This window comes from Erinaceus europaeus, chromosome 1 (assembly GCF_950295315.1).
Source record: "Erinaceus europaeus chromosome 1, mEriEur2.1, whole genome shotgun sequence".
NCBI classification, from domain to species: Eukaryota; Metazoa; Chordata; class Mammalia; order Eulipotyphla; family Erinaceidae; genus Erinaceus; species Erinaceus europaeus.
In genome coordinates this window covers 122,906,682-122,920,609 of record NC_080162.1, presented here as the reverse complement: position 1 = coordinate 122,920,609, position 13,928 = coordinate 122,906,682, and the positions used below count along the sequence as shown (strand labels likewise).

The following is a 13,928-nucleotide window of genomic DNA, read 5'->3' as shown; positions in this document are numbered from 1 at the left end:
TTAATAATTAATCTTTTCACTATAACCTAATGTTTTATCGTTATGTTCTGTGGAACTGGGTAAGTGCTCACATTACAGTGCAAGGACTCAGGTTCAAACCCCTGTTCCTCACCTACAGGGAGAGGGGAAGTTTCACAAGTGATGAAGCAGGGCTGCAAGTGTCTGTCTCTTTTCCTCTCCCTTTTTTTTTATAAACATTTTTTATGATCTTTATTTTTATTGGATAGAGACAGCTAGAAATTGAGAGGAAGGGAGAGAGACACCTGCAGTTCTGCTTCAACACTTGTGAAGCTTTCCCTCTGCAGATGGGGACCAGAGGCTCAAACCTGGATCCTTACACACTGTAACGTGTGCTCAATCAGGTGCGCCACTGCCTGGCTCTGTTCTTTTCCTCTCTTATCTACCTCTCCCCTCTCAGTTTCTCTCTGTCTCTATCCAATAATAAATATATAAAGGCTAAAGAGATAGAGAGCCTAGTGACTAGTGATGAATGAAGTATATGTAATTTCCCTGAGAGACTTTGTAACATATGGGTCAGTCCTTATGTTGAAGACCATATTTTAGTATGAAAAAAAAAAATCTCACACAGAAAATAACTAAATAATCTGAAATTCTGTTTTGCTGAGTTGAAAACATGTTCATTGTCAAATTTTAATTTTGTTTCTGTTTCATTTTCTTCTTCATGGTCTTTTAGTAAATTTGTAATTTCATGAAGATTAAGAATTCATGCAAAGGGAGTCGGGCGATAGCGCAGCAGGTTAAGCACACGTGGTAAAGTGCAGGGACCCACATAAGGATCCCAGTTTGAGCCCCCGGCTCCCCACCTGCAGGGGAGTCACTTGCCAGGCAGTGAAGCAGGTCTGCAGGTGTCTATCTTTCTCTCCCCCTCTCTGTCTTCTCCATTTCTCTCTGTCTTATCCAACATAGTGATATTAATAACTACAACAATAAAAAACAACAAGGGCAACAAAAGGGAATAAATAAATAAGTATTAAAAAAGAATTCATGAAATTGTCCTTTCTTAGAAACCAGTAATTGCCAGTGAATAAGTTGTCCTTTAAAAACAAAACTAATGCATTCCATATTGGTTTTTTACTGCTTTTTTCTTTTTTAAATATATAGACAAAGATACATTGAGAAGAAAAGGAGAGATAGATAGAAAGGGGGCAAGAAAGAGAGAGTGAGAAGAGGCATAGTTCACCACTCATGAAGGACCAAGGCTCGAACCCAAGTCCTTGCACATGGCAATGTGTATGTTCTTTCAGATGCACCACTACCCTGCCCCCACTCCCTATTGTTTACAAAGTTAAGTATTGACAAAATTAATGATATTGTACAGGTTTTTCCCCTTCTGTTCATTACAGTAACATTTATGATCTTAAGAGTAATGTTTGGAATTAACGACTGGCATAGAATTGGCAGTTGACTATTATGTACTTTGTTTTCTGGCACTTGCTAGCTATTTCAAGTAAACAACTTTAAATTGAATCATGAACATTAAAAAATGTTGAACATCAGGGGGATGGGTGGTGGCCCACCTGGTTGAGCACACATGTTACAGCTTTCTAGCCCCCACTGTCCACCTGCAGGGGGAAAGCTTTGTGAATGATGAAGCAGGGCTGCAAGTGTCTGTCTGTCGCGCTCCCTCTCTATCACCCCCTTCCCTCTTGATTTCTGGCCTTCTCTATTCAATAAGTAAATAAAATTTTGAACATCTAAAAATGTATCATTTTAAAGAATTTCAGGAATTAAAAATTCTTTGTTTTATACATAGACAATATCCAGTTACTTTGAGACATTTCAACTCTTCATATATTTAAAAATGACAAAAATGCTATTTTTTCTTTCTAGGCAGAGCAATGATAGATGTAATACTATTGCTCTCTGATAAAGATCCTCCTAAATTGAAAGATTGTTTACCTGCTATTGGAGCATTAAAACATTTGAAGGAATGGTACGCTGCAAAAGTCACTATGTCAGTAAACCATTGTGAAATGTAAGCTTCTTTGTACATATCTGATTCTTGTTTGTGTTGTTTTTGCTTGTTTTGTTTGGTCAACAGTAGGACTTCATCTACTTATCAGTTGACTTTTTCTGTTAGAAAGATATGGTATAGTATTTATGCACAAGGCTTTCAAAGCTGAGGCATTGACGTCCTAGGCTCTATCCCTGAAACCACCATGAGCCATGAAGAAGGAAGGAAGGAAAGAAGGAAAGGAGATATTATTGGACTTTCTTCTAATGTGCTGGTAACCAGCCTCTGTTTTGTCTGTTTTTATAGTAACATGCCACCATGCATCTAATAGACTCAATATTTAAAATCTTAAAATAATGTGACAAGATAATTTTATGTCGTGCTGTGATTAGAGATTTATCAAGATTTACTTCATACTTTATGTTTCTGAGATTTTTGAGTTTTTAGGAAATGATCCTAATGTATTTTTATGTATTTACTTGTTTGTCTATTTTATTTATGGCCACCAGTGTTACTGCTGGGGCTTGACGCCTACATAACAACTCTACCATCATATATATATATATATATTTTATAGAGTCAGAAATGGAGAGGTAAGGGGAAATAGGGAGAAAGACACTATACTATTTTAAAAAGTAGATTACAGAGGGTAAAAACAGTGATATAAACTATGTAGTTTTGCCTCTTAAACTTTACAGTTAACTATTAATGTTAAATCCAAATAAAATAAAATCTTTGTATTTAATTTTTTTCTTCTATTTATAGAAATTGTCAGATTGCAGAATACCTTTCTGCAAATGTTGTACCACTAGGAAATCTTAGACAGTCTATTGACTCAAAGGAATTATGGAGGGGAAAGATTCAAATATGGGAAAGAAAGGTAAGTGAATTTCTCAACTATACGTTTTTGAGGCAGCTTTTGAAAATTCTGTTCACACTGTACCATACATAGTTGAAATCAGTCTTAATGAAATGTACCATAAAAGAGATTCTAGAATATTACTCTTTAGCTAGCAAGTTCTTTCAAATAGAAAGAAACTTGATATCTGAGCTAATATAGTAGACAACTAGCTAGACATTGCTACAGAACACCTTAGGTGTTAGCACTTCAACAGTAGGATTTATTTATTTTTTCATCCAAATTCAAGTAGTTACTGTGCTTATATTTTGGATGCTATAATACTAGAATGTAACATTCTTGTAAAGTAGAATTTTGGCATTATTTGAGTTCATGGTTTTTCTTCATATTGCTTCACTTCATGGTGTATATAAACTGTTAGGGAACTACTTAAAGTATGTTCTCTCAGCTAACCACATCCACTAACCAGCTTTTTGAACTTACATGAGGGTTCTATGAGTCTTCAATTCTATTTTGACATCTGTTATCATGAGTAAATATGTGTGGTGGCTTTAAGTTGTATACATGTTGAAAGGAATTCCCAGTTCCATTATATACTTTTATTCAACACTGAAACAAAACAGTTTCTTAGTATTTATTTAGCATGGTGTGGGAGCATGAATAGACTCTTATGTTCCTATAAAAGTTCATTACACTAATTACTAGAACTTTTTCTTTTTCAGTGCACTCTTTATTTGTTTATCTTTATTTATTTAAACCCCCCCCCCCATCATGGTTCGTTTACTTCCCCAGGTTGACTTACTTTTTCAGATAGAAAGAGGAACAGAGACAGGGAGAAGCAAAGCTAGCCACAGCTCTAAAGCTTCTTCCACTGTGGTGGGGGTCAGACTTGACCCTGGATCATGCATGTGACAAAGCGGCACAAAGTATTTTTTTTTTTTTGCCAGCCCTCGATCCACTCAGATAAGACACCAGGATTTAATTTGGCTTGCTGACTCATTCTTTATTTGGAAAGGTTAAATCTTCAACTAACCATCCTCTCCAAATGACTTTAATATAAGCAAATCCTAGCCAACTGTAAGAGTGCAAGATACAATTAGCTCAGAGAGTTGCTTTTCCTTTTTTCTTTTTTTTTTTTTCCCTCCAGGGTTATTGCTGGGCGGTACCTGCACCATGAATCCACCGCTCCTGGAGGCCATTTTTTCCCCTTTTTTGTTGCCCTAGTTATTGCAGCCTCGTTGCGGTTATTATTGCCATTGTTGACGTTGCTTTGTTATTGGATAGGACAGAGAGAAATGGAGAGAGGAGGGGAAGACAGAGAGAGGGGGGGAGAGAAAGATAGACACCTGCATACCTGCTTCACCGCCCGTGAAGCGACTCCACTGCAGGTGGGGAGCCGGGGGCTCGAACCGGGATCCCTGCGCTTTGCGCCACGTGCGCTTAACCCACTGCGCCACTGCCCGACCCCCTAGAGAGTTGCTTTTTCTATGCCTTCTGAAACTGCATGATTACATACAAATTACAGCAAGGTGTTTTTTTGTTTGTTTGTTTTTTTGGCATGTGTTCCTTTTGTTCTTTTATGAATAGAAAATAAAGCATTCACTTCTCCGCAAGTTGCACTTAAAACTGTAAATCACTTTTTTAATTTTGGTGGAGAATAGCTTTTGACCTAGAGTTATTGTAATGAACTCCAACTCTATTTCACAGTCCTTTTGTGTGTGTCATGTTGCGTAGTATTTATCCTCTCAGTATCATGGTTGTCTTTATAAAGTAGGAGTAGTAATAATCCTTATTGAGATTTTTATGAAGATTAAATGATCTAAAATACAAAGGAATCACTGAGTAAATGAACTATCATTATTGTTACCCCCTTGACTACTCCTACTGTTTCTGTAGGAATTAATCATTTCATCAAACAGCTTATATTGAAAGCAAACTGTGAGGCACTGTGTTAAGGTCTAGTGGTGAATAAGAAAAACAAGATCTGTTTATGCACATTTTTGAGACTGTGAGGAAGCTAGATATTGAGCAGCTCAATTTAAAGGAGATTTGATTCTGTGGTTGCATGGAATAAGCTTAACATACTCTTGTGGGCTGGTTATGGACTAAGGAATGCTTTTTATGAAAAATCTTATGTATGTGTTGAAATAGGAAGGATATGTAGAGAAATAGAAGAACCACACTTTTGAATTGTGGAATCAAAAAATACATGGACATGGGGCGTGTTGATCTCCATGGACTTATTCATGATATTCTGCAACTGTTCTCTTATTTTCTTTCCAGTTTGGATGTGAAATCAGTTTTCCTGAATTTTGTTTAAAGGGGGTCGCACCTAAGAATTTTAGTACATCAAATTTAAATACTTGCTTTCTTGCCAAAAAGATAGAACCATCAAAGGATAAGAATATTTTGCACAAGGTAATCAATCTATGGCTAATTTTCTTGGTAATTATCCATTGTGCCTATTCTTGTTTCCATCAGGTACATTTGAATCTTGAATTAACATTATTGTTGTGTGTGTGTGTAATTCACTTATACAATTTTCAATATATTAGTACTATAAATTATCAGCTCTGAATACTGGAAAGCTATCATTGTTTTAGGTGTTTTTGGGTTGTGTTGTTTGTTTTTAAACATGAATTGATCCTAATTTTAAGTCAGGATGAGTCTGCAGCTACCTCTTGTTTGGACTTTTTTTTTTTTTTCCCCTCCAGGGTTATTGCTGGGCGCGGTGCCTGCACCATGAATCCACCGCTCGTGGAGGCCATTTTTCCCCCTTTTTGTTGCCCTAGTTGTTGCAGCTTGCCATTGTTGATGTTGCTTTGTTGTTGGATAGGACAGAGAGAAATGGAGAGAGGAGGGAAAGACAGAGAGAGAGAGGGGGAGAGAAAGATAGACACCTGCAGACTCGCTTCACCGCCCGTGAAGCGACTCCCCTGCAGGTGGGGAGCCGGGGGCTCGAACCGGGATCCTTACGCCGGTCCCTGCGCTTTGCGCCACGTGTGCTTGCTTGACCCACTGCGCCACTGCCCGACCCCCGTTTGGACTTTTCTGTATGACCTTCCTAAGGTTCTGTGTGAAGAAAGTATATAATAGAAAGAAAGTAGAATTAGATTTTAAGGAAATCTGTATTTGAAACCTAACTCTGATAACTGTGATATTATCCTTGCATAAATTAATTAAATCATTTGTGAAATGTGGACAATAATAACATTTACCTTACACAATATGAAGGTTAAGTGAGTTAAGAGATTAGCATCTGACAAATGCTTACAGTTTAAGAAGTCTTAATTTTTGTCTCATATATCATTGTGCTTATCCTTAAAAATATAATAATTTGGGAGTCGGGTGGTAGCGCAGCAGGTTAAGTACACGTGGTGCAAAGTGCAAGGACTGGCATAAGGATCCTGGTTGGAGCCCCTGGCTCCCCACCTGCAGGGGAGTTGCTTCACAGGCTGTGAAGCAGTCTGCAGGTGTCTATCTTTCTCTCCCCCTCTCTGTTTTCCCCTTCTCTCTCCATTTCTCTCTGTCCTATCCAACAACAAATTCAATAACTAAAACAACAAGGGCAACAAAAAGGGAAAATAAATAAACATTAAAAAAAAAGTTTAAAAGAAAAAATATATATAATAATTTAAAAGGGTACTTAGGACCAGAAAGATAGCATAACAATGGCTATGCAAAAATATTTCCTTGCCTGAAGCTCTTGAGTTCCCAGGTTTGATCCCTAACCATAGTTGAACTATGTTGTGGTTAAAATTTAAGAGAAGAGGTGACTTAGCTGACTTTTTCTTCTTTCTGTACTGTGAAAATAGCATAAAGCAGAGAGGTATGTATATTCAGAGATTTCAGAGTGACCTTCAAAGGCCCAATTCAAGAATACATTAAGTACAGCACTCATGAAATTATAAGGAGGTCAGATTGATGTGTAATATTTTCTAGTCAAAGGATAATTCATAAAAGGGCACTTTTATGTGAATACATCTTCTAATAATTACTTAGAATTATTTTAAGTATTATGTCCAACTTTCAGGGAGAATATTTAAAATTTTTCCCAAAGATTAACATCATAAAATTGATGGCCTCAGCTTCTCTTCTTTGGTAGTACATGATTCAAGTATTCAAGTGTGAAATGTATTTGAATTTGCTGCTGTTGAAGAGAATATTAGGATACAACTTCTAAAATAAATACACCTGTGCTATGTACATGGTCTGTGTGTGTGTGTGTGCTCATAGACACGTACTTAAATGTAGAGGGAATTGTTCAGCTTCCTGTAACTTTAAAACTCTCTTTAGTTTCTTTAAGATTTGTTTGCTTTTCTTTGTCCTTGTTTTGTGAAACCTTACCCACAGCTCTTGAAATACTATTCATTGTTTTAGTAGCTCACCCTTAATTTAATTTTGAGTTTTATTAAAAAAAAATACTGCAGCTTCTTTTCTCTGAGTAAAACTTTCTCTGTTAATTAGCAATCATCTTTGTTTAATTTCTTCTAATATACATATATATTTTTTTAATCTTAGAGTATGACTCCACTAAGTTCATCCTGAAGTGTTTTTTCTTTCTCTTCTTGAATTTGCTTGCCCTCTTGTTTATTCAGGAGTTTAACCTCTTCTGTCATCTGTCTGTCTTGGAGGAATTAACAGAAAACGTTAAGAATGCTAGTCCTCTGTTGCTTACTACTTTTTGGACTCACTATTTTCCAATTGAAACTTTCCCTATTTATTAAAAAATCTTTGTCTCTCTATTTTGAAAGGTAGAAGAAAATCTTTTATGTTGTACAGGATTAAATGTTTGATTTACATAGTATGTAAATACTTGCTTTTTAAGATTCTTTTTAAAGCTTTATATGCTAGTCCCTAATTTGTTTGCTTTCATTTCTTGTATTGAAGGCATTGGCTAATTTCAATTTCTTTTCTAGGTGTTCCATTATTATGGCCCTGCTTTAGAATTTGTACAAATGATAAAATTGTCTGATTTACCCTCCTGCTATATGTCGAATATTGAATTTGAATTGTATCCTTTTATCTACATCTTTATTTTAGATTATCTCTTTTTTATATATTCTTTTTTTATTAGTGATTAACTATTGATTAGCAAGATTGTAGGATAAGAGGAATACAGTTCCCACCAACAGAGTTCCATACCCTATCCCCGCCATTGGAAGCTTCCCTATTTTTCATCCTTCTGGGAGTATGGACCAAAATTCTTTATGAGTTGCAGAAGGTGGGAGGTTTGGCTTCTGTAATTGCTTCTCCCCTGGACATGGATATTGACAGGTGGATCCATACTCCCAGCATGCCTCTCCTTTTCCCTAGTGGGCAGGGCTCTGGAGAGGTGAGGTTCAGGTGAGGTCATTTGCCCAGGGATTTCAGGATGGCATCATGGTAGCATCTGCAACTTGGTGACTAAAAAGCATTAATATATAAAACAGAAAAAAACTGTTTAACAATCAGGAACCTAAAAGTAAGAATAGAGAAGATAGAACTAAGGCTCTTGGTGCAGGAAAATGCTAGGAAGTCTTATTTTCAGTACATCCCAAGAGGCCCATAACTAGTGGCATACACTTAAGTATTGTTTGGGAAGGTGGTGTCCAGAGTTGAGAATAGGACTAGGAAGCTGGATCAGGGCAGAAGTAGCCCCCAAATATGAGGAAAGTATATAAATCTCATTAACTGTAGACCCCATCAATATGACCCAGGGCCCATATCCATTCATATGTAGCACAGGAGCCTGCATAACCTCCGAGTCCACAGTCCACGGTCACAGCCAGGAACACTGGGTTCCTGGCTGCACCCACCTCAGGACCAGTCTTCCCCGAGGAGCAGTGCAGGTCATCCCAGCCTCCCTTTGGAGAGTGGGGCAGTCCCCAGCACCACCACTCTATATTGAGGGCTGGTCCTCACAAGAGGGCCTACAATGATGTTCCTGATGCAAGTGACTGGTGATGGTGGAGAGAGAGGTCCACCAGAGGTCCAGGTCCGTCACAGCCATGTGGGAACAAACATATGCTCAGCATATTTTTATGATATTATTTTAAGAGAAGTTTTAGATTAGGAAGAGCACTTTCTAATATTTCTCATTGGGTAGCAGGATGGACAAAGGATAGAAATCTGTGAAGGAGAAACAGTAATTTATACACAAATATTCAGATATGTCTCATGCTTGGAAGTGGCTTAGCAGTAAATACCTGTACTTTACATGTGCTTTACAATTTCAATATTCTACAAGAGTAATAATACTTAAGAAATAATTTTTAAATTGCTATAGTTAACATTTTAATAGTAAGTGAATTTAAGCACTTTGTGAGTTGGGCAATAAAGTATTTTGCATCATTGAATATTTGTCACAGCAGCCATTGTCTTGACTGCTTTGTTTATTTCTTTTTAAACAAAGGTGACTTTTTTTTTTTGAGCTATCATTCACATGTAGTGTGTTGTAGCCAGCCATTTAAAGTACATGATTTTACTTTTACAATGCTCGATTCCTTCATTCCCTTTACTCGTTATTACAGAGGACTGACAAAAAATAGCACCAAACAGAATTCCATACTACTACTGGAACAGCTATCTTCTCTATGTGACAAGGTATAGAAGAGGATTTTTTTTTAATTTAATATTTTGAGATATTTGAAAAATATGTTAATAAAAGTCTCTTGGAATAACCTTGTATTTTCTTGAAATACGTTATCATATATCAGAAAAGATAGTAGCAACAAATGTTGGAGAGGTTGCAGGGGTAAAGGAACCTTCCTGCACTGCTGGTGGGAATGTGAATTGGCCCAACCCCTATGGAGAACAGTCTGGAAAGCCTGCCCTATGACCCAGCAAATCTTCTCCTGGGGATATATCCAAAAAGATTTGTATATATCTATGTCCATAGCAGCACAGTTGGTAATAGACAAAACCTGGGAGCAACCTAGGTTTCCTACAACAGATGAATGACTGAGAAATGTGTAGTATATATACACAATGAAATACTACTCAGCTATTACAAATAGTGAATTCACCTTCTTCACTTCATCTTGGATGGGCTTGAACAAATCATCTTAAGTGAGATCAGCTAGAAAGAGAAGAGTGAAATGGTCTCACTCACAGACGGAAGCTGAGAAATAAGAACAGAAAGGGAAACACAGTATAGAACTTGGACTTGGTTTGGTGTATTGTGCCAAAGTAAAGGACTCTCAGGGTGGGGGTGGTATTGTTTTCAAGTCCTGGTACATGATGGTGGAAGAGGACCTAGGGGGTCATGGGGCTTTGCAAAACACTGAAAAATTTTACGCATGTACCAACAACTGTATTTACTGTAAACTATTGATTTCCCCAATTTAAAAAAAAAAGCTATTTTAGGATGTATTTATTTTTATGATGTATTTATTTTTGTAATTTATACTTCTAAAAGAATAAAATCACAATTGTTTTATTTAGTGTTTGATTAATCTTAGGATTTACCTAAATAAATGTTTATTTATTTAGTTTAGGGGGAAAAATATTTGCTAAAGATCTTTGTGTCTAACCTTGACAATCCAAGAATGGATAAGTTGAGTCAAAAATACTGTGTATTTTTTGGCATATGATTCCAATATAGTCTTCTCTTCAATTTATAGATAAACTTAAAGAACAAAATTTTTTAGAATATCTTCAGATATATTCTAGTTTTGAACCCATTCATTGAGACTAGGGCAAAAAAAATAAATTATGTGTAATTTCTAGCTTCATACTGGCTTACAAAACAATTAGACCCAAGTCTAAAATTGAAACAAGTTTTCTGAATAGCAAGTTTAACAGAGAGATAATTGAGCAGAAGAGCTGTGAGTGTGTGTGTGTGTGTGTGTGTGTGTGTGTGTGTGTGTGTGTGTGTGTGTGTGTGAGAGAGAGAGAGAGAAAGTGGAGCTGCTGATTTTAGGGTTTCTTGTTGCTTATTTTTTTGTCCCTGCTTTGACTTCACTGCTCTGAGCTGACTTTTTTCAGATGGAGACAAGAAAGCCAGGAAAATCCCAGAGCACCAAAGCTTCCTCCAGTGCCATGGAGACTGGGCTGTAACTTGGGTCATTTGCATGATACAGCAGGTGTACTGTCTAGGTGGGCTATCTCGCTAGCCTTTTTAAAGATTTTTTGTTTAGTTTTGCTTTCACGATTTATTTATTAACACCGGAGCAAAGTATCACTCTGATGTCAAGGTCAAACTTGGGCCCTTATATTGAGAATCCAAAACTCTGGGCACTGTGCCATCTTCCAGACTGCCAGGGTTTTTGTTTGTTTAAGTTTTTATAATTGTTGGAAGAAGACCCTTACTAAATCCATTTAAAGAGGTGAAATGGGAGCAGAAAAGTGTGAGATATTACTACTTTAGAATGAATTTCAGTGTGCAGTTATTAAAAAATGTTTTGTTTTACCCAGGTTGGTGCCCTTTTTGTATTGCCATGTACAGTTAGTAATATACTTATTACACCTCCAAACCAACTCAGTTCAAGAAAATGGAAGGAATATATATCTAAGAAACCCAAGACGATCACTGGTAAGGATTTTTATTTTAACATTTATCAGAATTGAAATTAAGGTTATATTTCTTTAAACCAAGATAGTCTTATTTTTTAATATTTATTCCTTTTTGTTGCCCTTGTTGTTTTTTATTGTTGTAGTTATTATTGTTGTTGTTGTCATTGTTGTGGGATAGGATAGAGAGAAATGGAGACAGGAGGGGGAGACAGAGAGGGGAGGAGAAAATACACCAGCAGACCTGCTTCACCGCTTGTGAAGCAACTCCCCTGCAGGTGGGAAGCCAGGGGCTCGAACCAGGATCCTTACACCAGTCCTTGTGCTTTGCTACCACCTGACTCCCCAAGAAAGTCTTTAATACCAGTTCTACTGATTGAAAGGAATCCAGATTAAGTTTTTTTTTGTTGTTGTTCTTTCGTTTTTTATGACCTGTGACGTTGTCTTATAACGTCAAGTATTCATGTTATTTTGTTAGAAACTAGGACACTGCTCAGCTCTAGTTTTTGGTGCTGTTGGGCAATGAACCTAAGACCTTGGGGACTCAGAAGAAAAAGTCTAGAGTATAACTAGTGCGCTGTGTCTCTGCCTTAAGCATGGATTTCTTAGCACTCAGGAATTTGCAAAAATAAAGTGGTTCATTTATCTTATAGTGCATTAAAAAAAATTGTATAATTTTCTCAAGAAATAAGTGGACCCTACCCAACAGCTTAACTATGTGCTATGCAGTCTATTGTTGTTTAGTAATAATGACTGATTTTTATAATAACCCTGTAAATTTATATTTAATTCTAATTATCATTTTGACTGGCACAATTTTAGTTCAAGTCATTTAGTACTCTATAACTTCCACAAGAATTGGATCCTTTACTCTTTGTTCTAAAGAGTTATATAGTAGGGGGGTCGGGCAGTAGCACAGCAGTTAAGTGTACATGGTGCGAAGCACAAGTACCAGCCTAAGGATCCTGGTTCGAGCCCCCGGCTCTTGGCTCCCCATCTGCAGGGGGAACCCACAAGCAGTGAAGCAGGTCTGCAGGTGTCTATCTCTCCTCTTGTCTTCCCCTCCTCTCTTCATTTCTCTCTGTCCTATCCAACAATGACATCAATAACAACAACCACAAAAATGATAAAAAAACAAAAACAAAAAACAAGGGCAAGAAAAAAAAAGTCTTGAGGCATGGATTCGTGGTACAGGCACCAAACCCCAGCAATAACCCTGGAGCATAAAAAAAAAAAATAAAACAAAGAGTTATATTATGGTGCTTCTCTAGTCTGCTACATTTTGGGTGTCATAGCAATGAAACCCTAATTTTGCTTATAAAATAGAGATTATGTAATTCTAAAGCCTATTACTTTATTAGATAATTACTGTGCAAAGAAAGTGTTAGCCACTTGCCCAAAGCTGCATAGTGCTGCTCTTTTCCTTTTCCTCAATGCTTTAAAAGAAAAAATGTTTAGTGACTAGTTTATATTACTTTTGAATCATAGTTTCTGTGACATTATGGAACTAAGACCTGGAATTGCAACATGTCTATCAGGGCTGTCCTAGTAGAAATCTCTATGAATACTGCACAGCTCTAGAATTCTGAGAACTGCAGTTCTTAATTCAGGACCTTATACTATACTTTGTAGGAAATAGGTGAGATACTCAATCCATTTTTTTGAAAATGTTGAATTCTAAATGTATGTGGAATATATATTTGATCAGTTAAGCTGAATTTGAAATTTTAGAGCTCATGTAAATAACCTCCAAGGCCTTGTCAGACTGAGCTTGCAGTCCTGTGGTCACAACTGTGAACAGAGAAAATAATTTCTTCCTTTTTTGTAAAAATTACAGTCAAATGAGGAAGGCATTTTAAAAAATGATTATTATAACTTGTTAAAAATGTGAATATAATTTTTTTCAAAATGTATGAACTAATATAGCTTTAAGAGCTAAGAAAGGCTTTTAGGTGGAAGAGACATTATTAATATAGCTTATTTCACTGTACTAGGGCACAAGACAGGGAGTAAATGTATATGCGATCAAAAATAGATTTTTGGGGGGGAGGTGTAAGAGAATCAATACAACATGAAACCACGGGATAATATTAACCCACTTTTCAGCATTCCCTATATTTTAAATGACTGATTGGAATTCAATATAATAGTTCCTCAGTAAACTTAAGTATGTACTAGTCAACTCATCATTTTTTTCTTCTTTTAATCAAGCAACCATTAAATTTGAGGTACTTATTTTAAAGCAATTTATTGATTTTGCTCTTAACTTAGATACTTTTTCTCTTTTTTACATTATTTTATTGCCTTGGAAAGATATACTTTTAAAATAAATAATTCTTGAAATTTGGGAAGTAATATTGTTAACTTCTGAATAATAACGAGACATATCACACAGTCTGGTCTTAGAGGACAGATTGTTGATTACTGATTAGGCTGTTTCATTAAGGACTAATTAAACTGACACTACAGTATTTTTTTTTTTCTTCTTAAAAGTAGAGGGGGAAGTATGAAATTGATTATAAAGTTTCCTGATAATTTTTGTCCCATTATCGGTCCTTTTCTGCGGAATAGCCAAGTTTTAGGTAATGTATAAATTGCACT

The 13,928-nt window shown here is 36.4% G+C and overlaps 1 protein-coding gene across 5 annotated transcripts in view; it reads left to right on the top strand.

Moving 5' to 3' along the window:
- MTBP (MDM2 binding protein) overlaps nt 1-13,928 on the top strand; it is an 80,527-nt gene that overhangs the window by 8,139 nt on the left and 58,460 nt on the right. For all 5 annotated transcript variants that reach the window (XM_060195652.1, XM_060195653.1, XM_060195654.1 and 2 more), the window contains 6 exons: nt 1,852-1,996; nt 2,741-2,855; nt 5,118-5,252; nt 7,754-7,848; nt 9,347-9,419; nt 11,232-11,349. In XM_060195652.1, coding sequence (XP_060051635.1) covers nt 1,852-1,996; nt 2,741-2,855; nt 5,118-5,252; nt 7,754-7,848; nt 9,347-9,419; nt 11,232-11,349 — 681 coding nt within the window. The remainder of the gene's footprint in view (nt 1-1,851; nt 1,997-2,740; nt 2,856-5,117; nt 5,253-7,753; nt 7,849-9,346; nt 9,420-11,231; nt 11,350-13,928) is intronic.